Source organism: Astyanax mexicanus, chromosome 1 (genome assembly GCF_023375975.1).
Source record: "Astyanax mexicanus isolate ESR-SI-001 chromosome 1, AstMex3_surface, whole genome shotgun sequence".
NCBI classification, from domain to species: Eukaryota; Metazoa; Chordata; class Actinopteri; order Characiformes; family Acestrorhamphidae; genus Astyanax; species Astyanax mexicanus.
Window position 1 is genome coordinate 125792139 of NC_064408.1, and position 22518 is coordinate 125814656.

At 36.2% G+C, this 22518-nt stretch overlaps 1 protein-coding gene across 1 annotated transcript in view; it reads right to left on the reverse strand.

Annotated features, from left to right (window-relative positions):
- cpne4a (copine IVa) overlaps positions 1–22518 on the reverse strand; it is a 111993-nt gene that overhangs the window by 6854 nt on the left and 82621 nt on the right. Inside the window, exons 9-13 of the mRNA XM_022662075.2 lie at positions 18850–18936; positions 16288–16347; positions 14830–14963; positions 7996–8050; positions 7123–7174 (exon numbers count right to left, since the gene is read on the reverse strand). Coding sequence (XP_022517796.1) covers positions 7123–7174; positions 7996–8050; positions 14830–14963; positions 16288–16347; positions 18850–18936 — 388 coding nt within the window. The remainder of the gene's footprint in view (positions 1–7122; positions 7175–7995; positions 8051–14829; positions 14964–16287; positions 16348–18849; positions 18937–22518) is intronic.

The following is a 22518-nucleotide window of genomic DNA, read 5'->3' on the forward strand; positions in this document are numbered from 1 at the left end:
GCCTTAACCTTAAATCTAACTCCTAGTCTAAAACTTAAATGTAACCCCCAATGTAACTCTTACACTTCATCTTCCAACTAACCCTTAACCTAAACTCTTAGCCTAAAACTTAAAACTAGCCCTAAACTTAACTCTTAGCCTAAAACCTAAAACTAACTTTTATCCTAAAACTTAATACCACACACCACGACAGCAGATCTTGAGGACGTGTGTCGAAACTAAGAAATTAATAAATTAATAATTACAATCACATTTTTAACCCTTCTTTAGACACGTCATTACGCTGCAAACAGATCTGTACCGTTAAAAGTGTGTGTGTTAGGCTGTAAAGGGGCGGAGTCAGTATAGTGTGTGTGTGTGTGTGTGTGTGTGTGTGTAATGCTGTTTACTGCATCAGTGAGCTTTTCTCTCTCAGACAGGTCAATCTACCCACCCACCCCCCCCCCCAAACTCACACACACCTCCCAGTGTTTCAGTTAATTACCACATCATAACACAATGCAGGCGTAACCCAGGTGTGTGTGCTGTGTTTTGATGCTGTGTAGGAATTAAAGATGAGAGGGGATCAGAGACTGTAATTACATCACTGCATCACTAAACCAATCACAGACATCAAGCACCAACAAACACCAGGGGGCGCAGTGGAGCATCACTTCAAACATCTCAGAAAAACTGATTCTGGATGGAATAAATGAATCCTAATATAGAAGGTGGGGACTGTTCATAATATCATACTATCATACTATTACATCACAACACTGTAATATCAGAACTTAATAGCAATAGCACATTATCGCAATATCACATCGCAATCACACAAAATTTTAATGTCGTAATATCGTAATATCACAATATCACAATATCGCAATATCGCATCACAATATCGCAATATTACAAAATCACAATAACACAATATAATAACATTAAAAAATAACAATATCATAATATCACAATTAAATAAAATCTCAATATCGCAATATCACAACATAAAAAATCGAAATATCACAATTTTATAATACCACAATATCGGAAAATCTCCAAAATAATGCAGCTGTAATAATAACTAGAAAAGTGCAGGGTGGTTGCACAGCTAACATGCCTCAAACCAATCACTAAGGTATCCCAGTTGGTGACTCTTTGAGCTGAGCTGTTTAGAAGTGGTTCTAATGGTGTTGCTACGGTATGCCTGGTTGTTGCTTTGGCGTTGCTAAGTGGTAGCTAACGTGTCCAAGGTGGCTGCTATGATGTAGCTATCTGGTTTCTAGGTTGCTGCTAGGGTGTTGCTATGATATATGTGTTGGTTGCCATGGTATTGCTAAGTGATTGCTTGGTGGTTGCTAAGATGTTGCTAGGTTGTAAGACAGGATAAACTCTTTTTAACAGCCTTAATTTCAGAAGAAATAATGAATGAGCAGCTGTTCCACGACCATATGGTCCATATAGTGTGTGAATTAGCAGTACTTTCACCTTGTACAGTGTGTGTGTAAGAGTGTGTGTGTGTGTGTGTGTGTGTGTGTGTATAGTGTGTGTGTGTGTGTGTGCTGGTGAAAAATCTGCTGGAACTCTATCACTCTCCATAAATAGACGCTACAGACAATCGTGCGACAATATTACATCAGGACCTCCAGGCTGGCACTGTGCCAACTCCTCCTCCTCCTCCTCCTCCTCCTCCAATGGGAAAAAAAGGCATAGTGTAGGTCACTGAGCGCACACACACACACACACCCATACACACACACACACACACACACTCACTCACTCAGCCCCTCATAAACAGCAACAGGAATCAGCCAAATTAGCCGCTAATTATAGCTTAGCGAGAAGCTCCAGCGCGAGAGCCGCTCTGAGCGAAAGCCGTTTACTGAAGTTTTAAGTGAAGCCGCGGCTCGAGCAGCGCGACAGCGTCGATGCATTTCAAAGCTGCAGATGGAGGAGCTGCTAATTGGCTTCTTTTTGCCAGCGTAAATATACAGGATCTCCAGAGGATCTCCGGAGAACGTCCGCGAGAGCCCGTCAGTAATTACAACACGAGAGCAGTTAGCAGTCCTCACCACTCACCACTCACTATTCACTATCACAGTATTTACAGAAAATGAGAAATGTCTGAAATAACAAAAAAAAAGATGCAGAGCTTTCAGAACATAAATAATGCAAAGAAAACAAGTTCATATTCATAAAGTTTTAAGAGTTCAGAAATCAATATTTGGTGGAATAACCCTGGTTTTTAATCACAGTTTTTTTCATGCATCTTGGCATCATGTTCTCCTCCACCAGTCTTACACACTGCTTTTGGATAACTTTATGCTGCTTTACTCCTGGTGCAAAAAATCAAGCAGTTCAGTTTGGTGGTTTGATGGTTTGTGATCATCCATCTTCCTCTTGATTATATTCCAGAGGTTTTCAATTTGATAAAATCAAATAAACTCATTGTTTTAGGTGCTCTTTTATTTTTTTACAGAGCTGTATATAACATACAGGTGTTGGACAGTAAAACTAAAACTGAAACACCTGTCATCATTTTAGTGTGGGATTTTAGGTTTCATGGCTAAATTGGAGCAGCCTGGTGTTCAATCTTCATTAATTGCACATTGCACCAGTAAGAGCAGAGTGTGAAGGTTCAGTTAGCAGGGTAAGAGCACAGTTCTGCTCTAAATATTACAATGCACACAACATTATGGGTGACATACCAGAGTTCAAAAGAGGACAAATTGTTGGTGCACGTCTTGCTGGAGCATCTGTGACCAAGACAGCAAGTCTTTGTGATGCATCAAGAGCCATGGTTTCCAAGGTAACGTCAGCATACCACCAAGAAGGACCAACCACATCCAACAGGATTAACTGTGGATGCTGTAAGAGGAAGCTGTCTGAAAGGGATGTTCGGGTGCTAACCCGGATTGTATCCAAAAAACATAAAACCACGGCTGATCAAATCACGCAGAATTCAATGTGCACCTCAACTCTCCTGTTTCCACCAGAACTGTCCCTCACCACAATCAATTACTGTGCTCTAAAACCAGGTGTTTCAGTTTCATTCTCCAACACCTGTATAGTAGATATTTTGATCTCAATAGACATTTGTATATACTCAACTAAATTGACTGTTTTAAAAAAAACTTACAGGATGTACCCAACCCTAACCCTAACCCAAGCCTACCCAACCCTACCTAACCCCAACCCTACCCAACCCTACCCAACCCCAACCCTACCCAACCCCAACCCTACCCAACCCCAACCCCAACCCTACCCAACCCCAACCCTACCCAACCCCAATCCTAACCCAACCCTACCCAAACCAACCCTACCCAAACCAACCCTACGTTACCCTACCCAACCCTACACAACTAACCCCAACCCTACCCAACCCAAACACTAACCCAACCCTACTCAACCCCAACCCTACCCAAACCTACCCCAACCCTACCCAAACCCAACCCAACCATACCCCAACCCCAAGCTTACACAAACACAAACCCCAACCATACTCCAACCCTATCAAACCCCAACCCTACCTAACCCAACCCAACCATACTCCAACCCTACCAAACCCCAACCCTACCTAACCCAACCCAACCATACTCCAACCCTACCAAACCCCAACCCTACCTAACCCAACCATACTCCAACCCTACCAAACCCCAACCCTACCTAACCCAACCCAACCATACTCCAACCCTACCAAACCCCAACCCTACCTAACCCAACCCTACCCAACCCAACCATACTCCAACCCTACCCAACCCAACCATACTCCAACCCTACCCAACTCTAGCCAACCCAACCCAATCTTTATCTATAACATAAACCTGAACCTAAACTAAAACAGCACCTCCAGTGGACAGGAGCTGCTTGTGGATAATCTTGTTTGTGTATTTTAGCTGTATATGTAGGTATTTAATGAGATCTGAATTATATAGCATATACTAAAAAAAAAGATAAATAAGCTACTAAATTGTTCCTATAGAAATTAAAGAATATTTGATAGTAGATAATGAATAATTAATGGTAGATAGTGATCCTGGTTCTCGGAGATCTGGAGGAAATTGGGAGTAGAGATTCTGTTTCTGTACAGAGTTTAAATCCTGAGGCTGAATAAATGAAAGACTTGATCTGAACAAAGCAGAAACTCTACAGTTCTGTCACTTTTAACTGCAGTTCCTCCAGGCAGAATCTGCATCACAATACAGAAGATCAAAGATAAAACTCTGCATTGTTTCCTGTAGCAAAAGAACCTTTGTGTTTTAAAGTTTTCAACTCCATCTGACAGCAGACTAAAAGATTAATAACACTCTAAAAGTAGGTATTGTTATAAAAAAGTATTTGCCAACTTGCAGATAACTTTCTCGTTTTTGCTTTTCTGTCATATTTGAATTTTTCAGATTATAAAACAAACTTTAATTATAGATTAATTTAACCTGAGTAAATATAAAAAGCAGTTTTTAAATAATGATTTTATTTGTTACAGAAAAAGAGTGTCCAAATTAATCTGTAGAATCAAGAAATCACTTAAATTTAATTAAAGAATCTGTCTGACAACATGAAGCAGATAAAAGATCATTCAGAGTTATTATTATTCATTATTATTATTCGTTATTATTATTCATCTATCAGTCTGAAAAAAAATATATATAGTCATTTCTAAAGCCTTGAAACTAGAGAACCACAGTGATTCACTATTATTCACCAATGGAGAAAAAAACATGGAACACTGGAGAACCTTCCCAGGAGTGACCGGCTTACCGACCGAACAAAATAGTAAAACATGGTGGTGGTAGTGTTATGATGGTCAGGGGCTGGGCCAACCCAACACCTACCCAACCCAACCCTACCAAACCCAACCCAACACTACCCTACCAACACCTACCCAACCCAACCCATCCCAACCCAACCCAACCCCAACCCTACCCTACTCAACCACAACCGTACCCCAACCCCAACTCCAACCCCAACCCAACCTAACCCCAACCCCAACCCCAACCCCAACCCAACCTAACCCCAACCCCAACCCAACCCCAACCACAACCCAACCCAACCCAACCCCAACCCCAACCCTACCGCAACCCAACCAAAGTCTACCCAAAGTTTATACATTCAAAAATAAGTAAAACAAGTTTTGGATCAAAACATGATCAGTTCCAGAAAAATATAACAATTCTGCTTCTGTTTACATTTTAAATGATGATATTTTTGAGCAGCCGTATGTCTTCTGGAGTAAAAGAGATCAGGGCATGTGTCTGTCTGATATAATTACTGTGTTATAAGACCTGAAAGAGCAGCTGAAAACAAAAACAGGGAAAAAAAACACCAAAACAGCCTAGAGTTCGAAGGGTTAAAAAGCAGAAACTAAGTATATACAGTAAGGGGGCGGAGCTACAGTGATTATAGGGTGAAAATTCAGTGTGCAGCTCTTTGCGTTTCAGTGCTCGGTGTTTGATCTCTCCATGATTGCTTAGAATTGATTGCACGCCTGGCTGCCCTCGGCTGTATTGGTGTCACTCGATTTTCCTCGGCTATTTCTGGTCTCCTGGCTCCTCCTGTCGTGGTGGAAGAACCGGAGCGGCGCCGACAGCCTTGCCGGTTCCCTTCCTTCCAGGAACGACTTATGGCTTTGGGCCCAAACCGGCCCCGGTGCCAGCCATTCTCCTCGGGCCCTGAGCTCATATCTTTAACCTGCCGCCGGATAAACCCACGACCATAAAATACAACCTGCACACCTTCAGTTTAGCTTCTAAAAACTGAAGATAATCCTCCCGTTTGGAGCGAAGTGCTTTTCATCAAATTAAACACACAAGAACCAAAGCGTCAATCACACCGAGTAAAAAATACAGAAACTGTAGGAGCAGAACTGGCTGAGAACAGGTGGCATAAACTGTCGGTTCAACTGGTGTCTCCAAAATCTGTCTCCAGCATATGGAGCTTAATTAGTTCTACTATATCTTGAGTTAAATTGGCAGTATCGTTTTAAATGACTGCAGAAAATCAAACCTACACCAAACATACATCTTATAAATACAGAAATGTCACATTTGGACCAATCAAAGTCTTCCTTGGACTTCCCGAACTGGTAACAGGATCCTACCAAAGCTAAAACTGCCGTGATTTGATCAGCCGTGGTTTTATGTTTTTTGGATACAATCCGGGTTAGCACCCGAACATCCCTTTCAGACAGCTTCCTCTTACAGCGTCCACAGTTAATCCTGTTGGATGTGGTTGGTCCTTCTTGGTGGTATGCTGATGTTACCCTGGATACCGTGGCTCTTGATGCATCACAAAGACTTGCTGTCTTGGTCACAGATGCTCCAGCAAGACGTGCACCAACAATTTGTCCTCTTTTGAACTCTGGTATGTCTCCCATAATGTTGTGTGCATTGCAATATTTAGAGCAGAACTGTGCTCTTACCCTGCTAACTGAACCTTCACACTCTGCTCTTACTGGTGCAATAATGTGCAATTAATGAAGATTGAACACCAGGCTGCTCCAATTTAGCCATGATGAAACCTCCCACACTAAAAGGAGACAGGTGTTTCAGTTTCATTGTCCAAACCTCTGTATATAAAACATGAAAGAGAGCACTTAAAAATGATGAGTTTCTTTGATTTTACCAAATTCAAAACCTCTGGAATATAATCAAGAGGAAGATGGATGATCACAAACCATCAAACCAAACTGAACTGCTTGAATTTTTACACCAGGAGTAAAGCAGCATAAAGTTATCCAAAAGCAGTGTGTAAGACTGGTGGAGGAGAACATGATGCCAAGATGCATGAAAAAAAAACTGTGATTAAAAACCAGGATTATTCCACCAAATATTGATTTTTTTTTCTAAACTATTAAAACGTCTGAAAGCTATGCATTTGTTTTCTCATTTTCTGTAAATAAAAGCTCTAAATGAGAATATTTTAATTTGGAATTTGGGAGAAATGCTGTCTGTAGTTTATAGAATAAAACAACAACGTTCATTTTACTCAAACATAAACCTATAAATAGCAAAATCAGAGAAACTGATTCAGAAACTGAAGTGATCTCTTCATTTTTTAAGCGTTGCATCTTCAACTGATTATCTGAACCATATTAGAGCTCTACTGTTGGTTTAAATTAGTTTAAAGTGTGTGGGCGGGTCTTACCTGCACACTCAGGATTATCATCGTTGAAGTTCACAGCAAAATCATGAGAAACCTGAAAAAATAAAACACAAAAACGCTTTAAAAAAACGTATTTAAACCAACGGTTCAGATCTTCACTCTTATTACTACATTACTGCAATAATTAACATCAGATTTATAGAGTCTGAAATAGAAACTACAAAATAAAACCAAACGATTAACAAATAATCTACTGTAGTTTATATATATATATATATATATATTTATATATGTAGAGAATATCTAGCTAACTTTAGCTAAAATATATAACATTTTGATTACATGAGATAAAGTATTTAACATCTAGACAACATTAGCAAGAGTATTTAATACAGATAGAGTATTTAACATCTAGAGAACATCAGCTAGAGTATTTAATACAGATAGAGTATTTAACATCTAGATAACATCAGCTAGAGTACTTAAGATTAAGATCACATCAGAGTATTTAACATATTTATTCCATCAGATAGAGTATTTAACATCTAGATAATGTCAGTTAGAGGATTTATCATCTAGATAACATTAGCTAAAGTATTTAACTTCTAGATAACAACAGTATTTACCATTGAGATTACATCAGTTAGTGTATTTAACATCTAGATAACATCAGATAGAGTATCACTGACTTTCAGTAATATGTAAAGGGAATAGTAGAGCTCTGTGTTTGATTGGTTGATTTCAGCAGAGGTTTTTGGAGTCTCTGGGTTTGGGATTAAAGTGTATTATCTGTTGGAGAGCGACGGCTGAAGGTTGTAATATGTGTTGAATCGAGGCTCTGAGCATCAGCATCTTTATTAATCTCACGCAGCCTCACCTGCTCCTCAGATCCCCGACACTCCGCCAGGTAATTACCTTAAAATCTGGAGGTATCCGAGCCCCGAACCCCAGCGCCGGAAACATCTTATCACTGCGGGAAAACACCAACACAACACACATTACACCACTGAGAGGAGGACCTCAAATAATGCAAAGAAAACAAGTTCATATTCATAAAGAATAAATTTAACAGTTCAGAAATCAATATTTGGTGGAATAAACCTGTTTGTTTTTAATCACAGTTTTTATGCATCTTGGCATCATGTTCTCCTCCACCAGTCTTACACACTGCTTTTGGATAACTTTATGCTGCTTTACTCCTGGTGCAGAAATTCAAGCAGTTCAGTTTGGTTTGATGGATTGTGATCATCCATCTTCCTCTTTTTAAGTGGTATCTTAATTTTTTTCCACAGCTGTATATATATTTATATAAGGTTAGAATACTAAACCCCCAAATAAACCTAAAGTAAGTGGTCAATGAGAGTATCTAACTGTAATTAACTGTATATAACATTAGTTTTGGATAGAAAGGAGGTCAGTAGTGTGATTAAAGTCTGTATTTAAGGGTATAGCAGTGTGGAAATGATGAGTAAAGATGATGGTTAATGATCTGAAGATGCTCAGAGTGCTGGAGGATCTACTGTAGGATGATAAAGTGAGGATTGGAGCTGGAATTAAAGTCAGTTTTGACTCGTTCTGATCTTTAATATGAAGAGGCTTATCTCCTGAATTAACGTCAGCATGGACTAAAGATCCATACCATGGTCATGGTCGTGATCATCTCAACACTTTTTCAACATTTGCGATGATGTCAGCACTCTGAGAAAAGAACTTCTGAGAGTGCAAAAAGCCTTCAAAAACTTTAGAAAGAGAGTAAAAAACATATAAAACACACCTTAAATTCAGTGTTTTTTTTTCATTATTTTAAAATGTTCTGTATTGTAGATTAATCTAAGTCACATGTTGTGTTTAATAAAACCATGCAAACATATTTTGTTTTGTGTGGTTTTAGTTTAATCAGACTGTGTTTGTCTATTGTTGTGACGTAGATAAAGAGATCAGAACACATTTAATGACCAATTTATAGAGAAATCCAAGTATAATCCCAAAGATTTCACGTACTTTTGTTGGTTTTGATACTTTTTTCATCATAAATTGTGAGAAATATGTATTTTAGTCTTGTTTTCAAGATAATGTTGTTTACTACCATTTTAAAAATATGTATTTAATACAGAATTTTGTAATATACCATGGAATTATTTCTATTTTTGGGGGAAATGCTAATTAATTTAGGTGGTTTTGCCACTTTTTATCATAAAAGAAATAGGCTATATAAATATATATATATATATATATATATATATATATATATATATATATATATATATATATATATATATATATATATATATATATATATATATAGTCTTTCTTTTAAGATAATGTTGTTTACTACCATTTAAAAATATGTATTTAATTCTGAACATTTTAATATTTTAACTATACCAGCTTGGAGATTGAAAAACACACACCAGTTTTGAGTTTTGAGCTGTTCTTAAGAAGCATTTCTTGATGTGAATCATGCCTCACACAAAAGATCAAGCTCTCAGAAGAGCTACATTCAAGAATTTTTGATTTGCATGAAGCTGGAAAGGGTTACAAAAGTGTCTCTAAAAGTCTTGATGTTCACGTGTCCACGGTCTACAAGACAGACGCTCTACAAATGGAGAAAGTTCAGCACTGTTACTGGAGCTACTCTCTCTAGGAGTGGTAAAGTCCTGTAAAGGTGACTGTAAGAGCACAGCGCAGAATGAAGAATCAATGAGGTGAGGAAGAATCCTAGAGTGTCAGCTGAAGACTGAATACAGTAATATCTGGCAATTTTAAATATAATTTTATAACATAAATATAATGTATGTGTCTTTAAAGTATTTATAACTTCATTTATAACCTCCACATTAATGAACTCCTTTATAAACTATTTATAAGCCCTTTATAAAGGAGCCTTAATTGGTACTCTTATATCTAAAACAGTGACTTTACAGAAAATGGAAGGAACTTTTTAACTTAACGTCTTAACTTTCAAAGGAAAACTGTAAGAACACTTTATTCCTAGTAAATTTGGAGCATTTCTATTGGTATGTTCATCATAATATTCTCCATAAAATGAAATAAAAAACGTAAACCTTGATTTTAAAACCTCTAATCAGATCTGAGAGCTTTGTTTCATTATCAGAGTTGGTCCAACAGATTCCCAACAAACTTCTTCAGAGGAGATACGTGACCTGAAGATGTTCAGGGTCAGGAAGATGCACTCCCTCGTCAAAAGATCAGCGTCCAGCTTTCTCTCATCTCCAGCTTATGATCTGTTCTTCATCCACTCACTGCAATCTAATCTCCAATCAGCCGTGACCTCGCCGCGAGCTTCCCGTGACCCGGAAGATCTTCAGAGTGGATCAGGAGGAGGAATCAATACCTCACTTCAGTTCAGCTGGAAGCAGAGCTGATCCGCTCAGTATTAGAAAGTCTTCACACAGGCTTTCTAGGAATTGAACTCTAGGAATTGAACTCTAGGAATTGATGCTCTGGAGCCTCAGATTTTTGTTTCCTGGTTGAGGGAACCAGTGAGTTTTTGGGCTTTTTTCTTGTTCACATGACATTACGTTCTGTAGCTCCTCCATTTCCACTCACTGTAGTGTGTTTAACATGGATCTCCGTGGAAACGACAGTGAACAAATAGCTATTTTATTAAACTCGAGGAGACGAAACTCAGAGATGTGCGTCTCAACGAGACTAAAATTACCAGAGGACGAAGCGTGAAACATCTGGCCCGTGAGGTTGTTTGAACTATAATGAATGATAATGAAAAATAAATAAATAAAATAAAATGCTTCTCTGGTGAGCTTTTGTTTATATTCCTCCCCTGTCTCTCTCTCTGTCGTGCTCTTTAGTTTCGGCGTGACTTTAGTTTTCAGTCGTTCTCTTTTTTCCGCCCGTTCTTGGGCTCCCTATCTCCTCATAAGGGCGTTTTTTTTTCCTGGCCGTGTCCCAATTCACTAGCTGGGGCAGCGGTAGTGTATTAGAGCGTGACCCTGATGGCACGGGTTCGATCCCGCATGAGGAGCGTCGGTTTATTTATTTATTTATTTATTTTCTTCATGGGTTTACCTGCTTTGAGATCAACTGTTCTGCAATTGGGTTCAACAATCCTCTGGGCTGGAGAGCTGCTAGTCTGCAACTCAATCTGAACTCATCTTGTTAACAGCCAATGAGAATTAAGCATAAAAATGCAGTTTTTAATCAGTTTCTCACTTTTACTTTTAAAAATACATGTTTTTCATTAAATAAATAAATACATATTTTATTCTTTTCATCTATCAGGACAAACACATATATTTTGTAAAATATATATATATATTTTTTTTTACAGAAAAATATTTTTACATCATTAAAGGTTGAATTGTGCTAATCTTCTGTTAACAGACCAACAGATATTGTGTATGAATCAAAATTAAATCTGACCAAAGAACCCAAATCCTAGCAAACTCAATCTTGTCCTCAACTTGTCCTGTCAACAGCCAATGAGAACTGAGAATGAAAAGTGCAGTTTTTAGTTAGTTTCTCACTTTTAAATGTATTTTACTGTGTTTTTCAAAGTAAAAGCTATTACAAAACTCTTGACTGTAAATATTTATCAAACACATTATCAAAACATTTTAACATCCCAAACTCTTCACTTTTAAACTTTTAAAACTAGGAGATTTTTCACCTTTTTTGTCAGAACAAACACTTGTATATTTGTATACGATTGTATGATATTCCATAAACAGACCAATAAAAATTGGGGATTCACCAAAGTGAAATCTTGCCAAATCTGGCTTACGGTATTTTTTTTTTTACTGTTTTTTTTTTTTTTTTTACCATTAAATAGATTTTATAGTCCTAAATGTATTTTTTTGCCTTTTTTTTCAAAGTAAAAGAAATTACAAAACTATCAATTGGAAATATTTATCAAACAGATTATCAAAACATTTTAACATCCCAAACTGACTTTTAAACTTTTAAAACTAGGACATTTTTTAATCTTTTCCTCTGTGAGGAACAAAGGCTTGTATTTTTTGTAAACATTTTTTGTAAAATATTTCTCACTTTAAAAGAAAATCAGTTAAAATAAAATCTTTGGGCAAAGGTCAGGTTTTTAACCATTTTTTGTACATGTTTTTCACCATTAAATCTATTTAATAGCCTCAATATATTTTTGGATATTTTTTTTAAGAAAAAGCAGCAATTGCAAAACTACTAATAGGAAATATTTATCAAACACATTATCAAACATTTTAACGTTTTATGTTCACTTTTAAACTTTTAAAACCAAAACTTTTTATTTGAAGGAAAAACACTTGTATATTTTATGAAATATGTTTTTTTTTACATTTTTTTTCCTGTCCGGACAAACGCTTGTATATTTGTATACGGTTGTTTAATAATCCATAAACAGACCAATAAAAAATGGGGATGTACCAAAATGAAATTTTGCCAAATCTGGCTTAAGGTAGAGAATACTGGTAAGCAACTCAATCTGAACTGGTCTCGTCAACAGCCAATGAGAATTGAGCATGAAAGTAAAGTTTTTAGGCAGTTTTTTTTTTACTTCAATTTCATCTTCTATTTTATGTTCCACCTTAAATGAAGCACCAGTTACGTTTGTGCCTCATACTGCTGAATCATTTAAGGTGGAACTGGAATTGAAATAAGTAGCCAATGTAGAAACTTTGTAGATGTTGTTTTAGATGGAATATCCATGGAGATGGGTTGCCATTTACAGTAAAATCAGCTTTTGAAGAGTGCAGATCATCTTTTGATCGTTGCTTTTAGGTAGAGAAACTTTTGTTTGATTGGTTAATTGTTGAACGTCAGTTTCTGATGATCAGTGAAGTGAACGCAGGAGCAGATTGACGTGGTTGAACTTTAGAAGCTGATCTTTAGAAGAACATCTGCTCTAATGTTTCCTGTTAAATTTACAAATAAAAAACTCAAAGGCCTGAGAAAACAGCCCACAGTAAAACCTGTCAGAGCAGTTTAATTACATTAACTACAGCCTAATTTAACTCCTGACAGCTGACGGGTTCGAGGAGACGGTGCTTACTGTTCAGCGTTCACCGATTATCTCCTCAAACACAAGAACAATGACCACACGCATCCATCACCCGTCCAAACATCAGCCAAACATCAGCCAAACATCAGCCAAGATTCAATTAGAGAGAACAGGTCAAAACATTTCAGACACAAAGGTTTCAAAACCAGAAACTCACTTAAAACTTCTAAAACTAGAGGGTTATAGAGAATTTTGGACCAAACTAAACAAAACTGTTCCAACATTCCATAAACAGACCAATAGAAATAGAAATTGGGGATGAATCCAAATTAAACCTGACCAAAGACCCCAAAACTTCAGGAGCAAATTAAATTGGTTGTGAAAATAATTGGTTTAAAAGTCTATTTTCACACCTTCTTCCTGCATGCCAGGGAAAGATACAAGAGATACACTGATTGGTTGAGCCACGCAAGGTGTACTTTTCCTGCTGTTATGATAGCAAAGACACACTGACACGCTGCCCTAAATCAAGCTGTACGCAGTGTGAATTAAAACAGTCCGGCATGTTAAAATTAAAATTCTGAAATTCTGTTTTTCTTAGTACTGATTAGTACTGATTAGAATGGTTTAGTACTGTTTAGTGCTGTTCAGTAGTGATTAGTACAGTTCAGTGCGGTTTAGTGCGGTTTAGTACTGAGCCATAATGTTTAGTACTATTTAAGATTGTTTAGCCTGTTATACTACTGGTAACACTCCTAATTAGTATTGTTTAGTACTAATTAGTATCGATTATTACTGATTAGTACTGTTTAGCACTCTTTAGTACTGTGTAGAACTCTATAGTACTGTTTAGTACTGTTTAGCACTGACTGGTACTGATTAGTACTGTTTAGTTCTGTGTAGTACTGTATAGTACTGTTTAGTACTGATTAGTACTGTTTAGTACTGTTGAGTACTGATTAGTACTGTTTAGTACTGTTTAGCACTGATTAGTACTGATTAGTACTGATTAGTACTGACTGGTACTGTTTAGTACTATTTAAGATTGTTTAGCACTTTACACTACTGGTAAGTCCCAGTTAGTATTGTTTAGTACTGATTAGTACTGTTTAGTCCTGTTAAGTACTGTGTAGTACTATGTAGTACTGTTTAGCACTGACTGGTACTAACTAATACTGTTTAGCACTGTGTAGTTCTGTGTAGTACTGTATAGTACTGTTCAGTACTGACTGGTACTGATTAGCACTGTTCAATACGGATTAGTACTGTTTAGTACTGAATAGTACTGCGTGGTACTGATTGGTATCGTGTACTATTGTTTAGTACTGACTAGTACTGGTTAGTACTGTTTGGTACTGATTAGCACTGAGTAGTACTGTTTATTAATGTGTAGTACTGAGTAGTACTATTTAGTACTGAGTAGTACTGAGTAGTACTGAGAAGTATTGTTCAGTACTCATTAATACTGTTTAGTGCTGCTTTGTACTAATTAGTACTGTTAAATACTGATTGGTCCTGGTTAGTATGGTTTAGTACTCTTTAGCACTGGGCAGTACTGAGCAGTACTGAGTAGTACTGATTAGTATGGTTTAGTACTGTTTAGTACCAATTGGTAATATTTAGTACTGTGTAGTACTGATAAGTACTGATTGGTACTGTGTAGTATTCTGTAGTACTGTGTAGTAATGATTAGTAGGGTTTAGTATTAATTGGTAGTGTTTAGTACTAGTTATAAAAGCTGTATGATGAGGGCTGTACGAGGGGGCGGGGTTTACCTGTCGTAATCCTGGCAGATCTCTCCGACGGCGACTAGAGCTTTCAGGTACTCGTTAGGTTGATACGGGTGGATGTAGTGCAGAGAGCAGCTGTTACGAGGGTCCCCGTTAGACGCTGTGAAATCTATCGCTACCTGCAACACACACACACACACACACACAGCTGTTCAGACTATCGAAAAACAATCTGGATTCAATCTAGATATAGCAAAACATCTGATTTCATGTGGTTTCTGGGTGTTCACACCATCATAAATCAATCTGGGTTCTATCTAGATAGAACTACAATTGGATTTCATGTGTTTTTTCGACCGTTCAGACTATCAGAAATTAATCTGGCTTCAATCTTAATGTTGCAATAATCAGATCTCCTGTGATTTCTGGCTGTTCAGACTATCAGAACCACTTTATCTGTCAAGGAAATCAATCTGGATTTAATGTAGATGTGTCAAAATCAATATCATAAATCAATCTGAATTCAATCTAGATATTTTAAAAATCAGATTTCACATTGTTTCTGACTGTTCAGACTATCATAAATCAATCTGAATTCAATCTAGATATTGCAAAAATCATATTTCATGTGGTTTCTGACAGTTCACACTATCATAAATAAATCTGGCTTCAATCTAGACATTGCAAAAATAGGATTTTATCTGTTTTTTTTTATAAATCTGGATTTAATCTACATATGGCAAAATGTTGTTTCTGACTGCTCAGACTATCAAAAATCAACCTGAATTCAAACTAGATATCGCACAAATCAGATTTTATGTGGTTTCTGACTGTTCATACTATCAAAAATCAATCTGAATTTAAACTAGATATTGCACAATTCTGATTTAATGTGATTTCTGACTGTTCAGACTACCAGAAATTAATATAGATATCAGATAGGGTGTTCTGAACATAGCTTGAGGATGGACGTATTTTTAATATCGGCGTTGTTAGTAAACTGTTCATTATTATTCGTGCTGCAATTAAGCGTTAATTAAATTAAGATAAAGCGCTAAATGGATAAACAGGGGCTAATTAAGGAAGAGGAAGTGCTGAGCGGGTTCTGAATGAATGCAGGAGGTTCTGGTTTTGAAACAGAAATGTAGTAATAAAAGCAGCCGAATTAAAATAATGGATTTTTAATATTCCTCAGGTGATTTAATCAGACAGAACTCATTATGCAGAACCGGCGCTCTGACTGACGCGTCCTCCAGCGCTCCCATTAACGCCACATTTAAACAAGTACACAATTATTACAGCAGTTTTATTATTATGGTCTGCAGAGCGCGCTCAGTGCGTCGCGCTAACGCTAATTACTGAGCGCTAACAGCGTTTGTTTGTAGAGGGCAGAAAAACAAACCTGGTTATTAGATTTCTATTGCATGATTACGTTTAGCCTTAAGAGAGCGTAACGAGGGGCAGGTAAACAGCGTTACAGAGCCGAGGGGGGAAATTACTCACAGTGAACTGGATCTGGCAACCCCCCATAATGTAGTCCAGGAAGGAGTGCATCTTAATTATCTGTGAAGAAACGAAAAAGAGACGATAAACAAGCTGTAAACAAACTTTAAAGAGACAAAACTGACAGACTATTGCAGAAAAAAATAGAAGAAATATGCTAAAAAATATATCATCATGAATTAATCTGGATTCAGTGTAGATATTGCAATAAATATTGCAGAGATTTTGCTGATTTCATGTGGTTTCTGCTTGTTCAGACTATCAACCATCAATCTGGATTCAATCTCGATATTGAAAAAAACTCATTTCATGTGTTGTCTAAATGTTCACACAATCAGAATTAAATCTGGATTAAATCTAGATATGACAAATATCAGATTGTATGTGGTGTTTGGCTGTTCAGACTATTATTATATAATCTGGTTTTAAAATAGATATCAGATTGGGTGTTTTGGCCTCCGGATTGACATTGTTTAGGCTAACATAAATCAGTCTCAATCTAGATATTGCAAAAAAATTGATTTAATGTAGTTTCTGACTGTTTTTAGACTATCATGAATCAATCTTAATTCAGTCTAGATATTGCACAAATCAGATTTCATGTGGTTTCTGACTGTTCAGACCATTATAAATAAATCTGGATTTATTCTAAATATTATAAAAATCAGACTCAATGCCGTTTAGACTTTCACAAATTAATCTGGGATATATTGTTACAAATATAAACGGGCCATTCACACTGAATGGATTCCATTTGCTTGTCGTCACTTTTCCAAATTAAACTTATTATTTTTATTTTTTTCTAAACTTTAAATCTAATTAATGTACTGGTCAAACTCAGGCAGCTTTAATACATTTTTTACCAGGTTTCGAATCTGAATATGGTTACATTTTTCTCATGTGACATTTAAAAAGCATTTTTAAAAGCAAGTCCACTAATTCCTTTGATTGTCTCTCAGGAAAGTCTCTATTTTAAAGAAATGTTTGACTGCATGTTTAAATAATTGATGTGTATGACAAAAATCACTATAATCACTATATACGCATGCACATTGTATTTTTTTAAATATGAAAAGCTATATTTATCTTATCAAGAAGAACAAAACGTAACATTTATCCAATTTATTATCATGCAATTTATTAAACAAATGGATAAATGATGAACCAAACAGAATTGAAAGAAAATTGCTTTTCATTAACTAATATTCACATTAATAAATCAATAAACCAGGGGGGAATACTCACTCCTGTAACTGGAAGTCATTCCTGTTACTTTTAATGTTTTGAGTAACAGGACTAAAAGTATCAGAAATTAGGTTTTAGCATATAATAAGCAAAAACATAAAAAAAAAATAGCTAAAAGGACACTGAGCACATTCCATAGATTTTTACCAAAATGTGTGTTTTTTTTAAATAAACCAATAAGATGTAAGAATTAGATAGATAGATAGATAGATAGATAGATAGATAGATAGATAGATAGATAGATAGATAGATAGATAGATAGATAGATAGATAGATAGATAGATAGATAGATAGATAGATAGATAGATAGATAGATAGATAGATAGATACTTTATTGATCCCGAAGGAAATTTAGCAGCCAGTAGCAGTTACACAACACAGTAGAAACAAACAATAAGTATTATAAAATAAAATAAAGGAGCACAGTGAGGAATATAAGACTCTAAACTATAAAATTATAAACTGAGACTTAAAAATATATACATAAATATATAAATACAAAAAAACTATACAAAGTGTGAAAGTAATCAGTCATAGATATGAGGTAGTGCAGTAAAATAATAATTTAAGTATAGGAGGTATCAGCAGATATGACAATATTAAACGTAAACCTGTGCAAGTATTGAATTTAAGTAAGGTGCGTAGTGTAGTGTCCAGGAGTGCAAAAGTACAAGATGTACAGTAAAGTGTCCAGGAGTGCAAAAGTACAGGATGTACAGTAAAGTGCCAAGTGTCCAGGGATGCAAATGAACAGTATATACAGTAAAAAGGCAAAAGAGTCCCAGGGTGTAGATGTGTAGGGTGCTTTCCAGTACAGATAAAAAAGGCTGATTAAGAAAGCACATATTGAGACTCGTTCCTCATCTGTCCTCTCTCTTCCGGCTCCACTGGGAGGAGTTGAAGAATTAATGAAGGTAACAGGACTGAGTGCTGAGATTGAGCTCCTCAGTCATTACAGTTACAATAAGATCAAATATACAGAAAAAAACGAATTAACTAATAGTTCTAAGCATGATCTTCAGAAGAAAGAGCTGATGTCATTTCCTGTTGTAGATGTGACTTCCTGTTGTAGAACATTTTAACTTTAATTTTATGGATTAATAAAAGTGAATGCAGCTCTATGGGAGTTCTGAATGCGAGAGGGGAAGCTGATGAAAGTGAGAGAGCTGCTGCTGGATCTCTTACAGCTGATCTCTGGACTGATTCTCATGTAAATGATGAAAGCCTGGAGGAGAAGCGAGTGATTACAGACGAGTGAACAGCTGGAGAAGAAGAAGAAGAAGAATAAAGAGGAGGAGGAGTGGAGGAGGGAATTACCTTACACTGGTTCAGAATCACGATCCCAGAGTTCCTGTAGTTCTTCTTCTTGGTTTTGTACTTGGGGTTGATGCACTCCCACTGGACCTGCAGGAGAAGAAGAGAGAGAGACGAGAGTGTAATGCAGTAAGCTAGCGCTAGCGTTAGCATTAGCGTTAGCATTAGTATTAGCTTCAGTCAGAGGGTGTAATCTATCTATCTATCTATCATCATGCAGTGAGCTAGCTTTAGAGTTAGCATTAGCGTTAGCATTAGCAATAGCTTCAGTCAGTGTGTAATCTATCTATCTATCTATCTATCTATCTATCTATCTATCTATCTAACGTAATGCAGTGAGCTAGCGTTAGCATTAGCATTAGTTTCAGTCAGAGTGTGTAATCTATCTATCTATCTATCTATCTATCTATCTATCTATCTATCTATCTATCGTAATGCAGTGAGCTAGCAGTAGCATTAGCGCTAGCATTAGCTTCAGTCAGAGTGTGTAATCTATCTATCTATCTATCTATCTATCTATCTATCTATCTATCTATCTATCTATCTATCTATCTATCTAACGTAATTAGTGTTAGCATTAGCATTAGTGTTAGCATTAGCGTTAGCATTAGTTTCAGTCAGAGTGTGTAATCTATCTATCTAAAACATACAATAAAAAAATAAAAACAACAAAAAATAACTTCTTATCACCTATATTGCCTTAATTTTCCCCTGATACAGCGATTTAGGATATACAGATATCATATCGATACTTTTACAGCAAGAATATAAATTTTTTTGTTTGTTTTTTAACTTTATATACAAAAGGGTAGCACAGTTCAGCGTTAGCATTAGCATTAGCTTTAGTCAGAGAGTGTGTAATCGCGTTCTCTTCAGGCCGATCCAGCCTGGCTTAAACCTTCAGGACGACGCTCATCGCCGTCGCGCCAGGAGGCCGCGACTCTCGCTCCACTCGCGCCATTCTCACACAATGGGCTGAGAAAAACACAATGCGAGCTCTGACAATGCGGCGTGATGAGGCGGCCGCGAGGCGCGCTTTAAAAACAATTAGTGCATCGCGGCGCTGACGCCTGCCAAACTGAGATACCACTGCCAAGCCTTCTGTTACAGAGCACAATAAGAGCGGGAAGCAGGGGTTTACTGACAGCTGCAGAGATAACGCCTCGGTCTATACCTCAAAACTTAACCAGGCAAAAGAGTTTAAACCACGATTAGAACAAGTTCAGAATTAAAGACGGATTGAGATCAAAAGGTTTCTAACTTTGTTTACTTAACTAAATTTAGTATAGTCATGACTTCACCTGAATTACATCGTAGGATGAAGATAAAAAAAAATCCAAATGTGATGCTTACAGCTAATAAAACCGCCCAAAAAATCAATGTCTCAAATTTACATCACAGCATCTTTCAGTTGGTGTTTGTTTCGGTAGGGTTTACTCCCTTCAGTCTCCTCTTATATATGCAGAAATGAAGAGAGAGAGAGAGAGACCCGTTGTCCACTTATGAGGACGTTACATTTCTAATAAATCATGATGCAGAAATGCAGAAATGTAATGTTCTTATAAGTGGACAACGGGTCTCTCTCTCTCTCTCTCTATATATATATATATATATATATATAGACCCGTTGTCCACTTATGAGGACGTTACATTTCTGCATTTCTGCATCGTTATTCTACATTTTTCAAAAACGTAAACCATTTGTCCTCATATAGAGACACTGCCTAGTGGTTGCACGATTCAATTACTCTTGATTGATTAAAAATAGGATGGCGAGAATCCCAGTATCCAAGCCACAGGTTTCTACAGCCAGTCCAATAAGAAACATGGGCCAGGTAAAAAACTCTCATCCATTTTTTTATATTTGAAACTAGTTTATTTACTTACTGTAGAAAACTCAAATTTTGGACTTTTATTTTTTGAACTAATTAGGTTCTTCGGATCCCAAATTGCAAAGATCATTTTTTAAAAGTTAAAATAAACTATAGTTTCCTTATAAAACAATGTTATTTGCAAAAAATTACTTTCCGTACAAAGACAAAATGTAGTTTTTAAACTTGTTCGGTCCTACTGATCCCACATAGATCCCACATAGACTGATCCCACATAAATTAAAAATGCACAGCAATCAAACGGCTCTCAGGAGGATATATATATATGTATTTATATATATATTAGGGGAGTCACGATTTTGATATTTTATCGAAATCGATCGAAATGATGTCACGGTCTTGAGCCTCGAAGTAAAAAAGATGATGGACGATCCCTCCCTCTAAGCTACGCAAACACGATCTACGCAAATGGCTAATTATATAACTAAGTTAATAATATATCTTTGTTTAAGAAAAAGTCTTAAAGTCTTATTTTTCATGTTTAACTGTTATAGTAGGATAGAGTTCAGTTTGTTGAGGCTCTAATTGTTCTATTATTTTGTACATGACTGTTCCTGTATTATTTTATTATTTATTTTGTTATGTTGCACATTGCTGTTTTAATAGTGCACACTGCTGCTACCAAAAAAAGCCACTAGATGGCATTACATATATATATCTTAATTAAATTATTTAAATTTGATCATTAGTGCCTGATGTGGTGTATTACAGATCACTTGTATCACTTTGCATCACTTATATCAAGCTCACCTTTTGAAATAAGATATTGTAAATTTGATGAATCAAACCAATGACTGACCATAGACTAATCTAAAACTGGCATAGACCTGTCTGCTGTAAAAAAAAGAAAAAAGAAAATCGAGAATCGAATCGAATCGTGATCCTAAAATCGGCAATAAAATCGAATCGAGGATTTAGAGAATCGTGACACCCCTATTATATATATATATATATATATATATATTAGGGATTAGGTCTGATGATTGACTAGGCCAGTCTAAAATCCACTTTTTTGAACTAGATGAGCTATTTTGTAGTTTTAGGAGTAGTTTTAGAGTAAGTTTAGGTCTTTATCTTGCCTCGTTGGTTCTAACGCTGCCATGCTCTACTGTATTACGTTGCAGTGTTTTTTCTTTTTTTATAGTGCGGTGGGCGGGGTTAAGCCATTGTTTCATTGGCTGGTAAACTTTCTCATTGGGTGGTTCATGGTCTATTCTGATGGTCAACAAGACTCATTCATTTTTTTGTGCAACAAATCATTAAAAAGAAGAAAAAAAGTAAATACATGATGTCCATTGTAATCTATTTCAGGCCATTACACTTCAGATTCTACAGACTTCTACTTTAACCCTCCTGTTATCTTTAGTTTTGTGATTCATATTTATCGTCTTCTCCTGATCTGATAAAGACAATAAGTAAAATTAGTAAAATATAAGATGTTTCAAATGTATATCAACTTCAATGTCTGTTTTATTAGGCTCTTTTATTGGAGTAAAAAATAAGAAATCTCAATATTTTACACATATTTGTGTGGTAATAATGTCGAGTTCACTATTACATTAAATTTTAGTATCGTCCTCTAAAACTACCTTCAGTTTTAAGGCCTGGCTTAACAACACAATACTTATAAGACTTACATAACAGTAATAAACCACTTATAATAATATTACCAGAACTGTTAATAATTTGTCAAATAAACACAAAAAAGGGACCACTTTGAAATAAGACTAGCTTTATAAAGGGTTTATAAATGGTTTACAACTAGTTTATTAATGGTTAC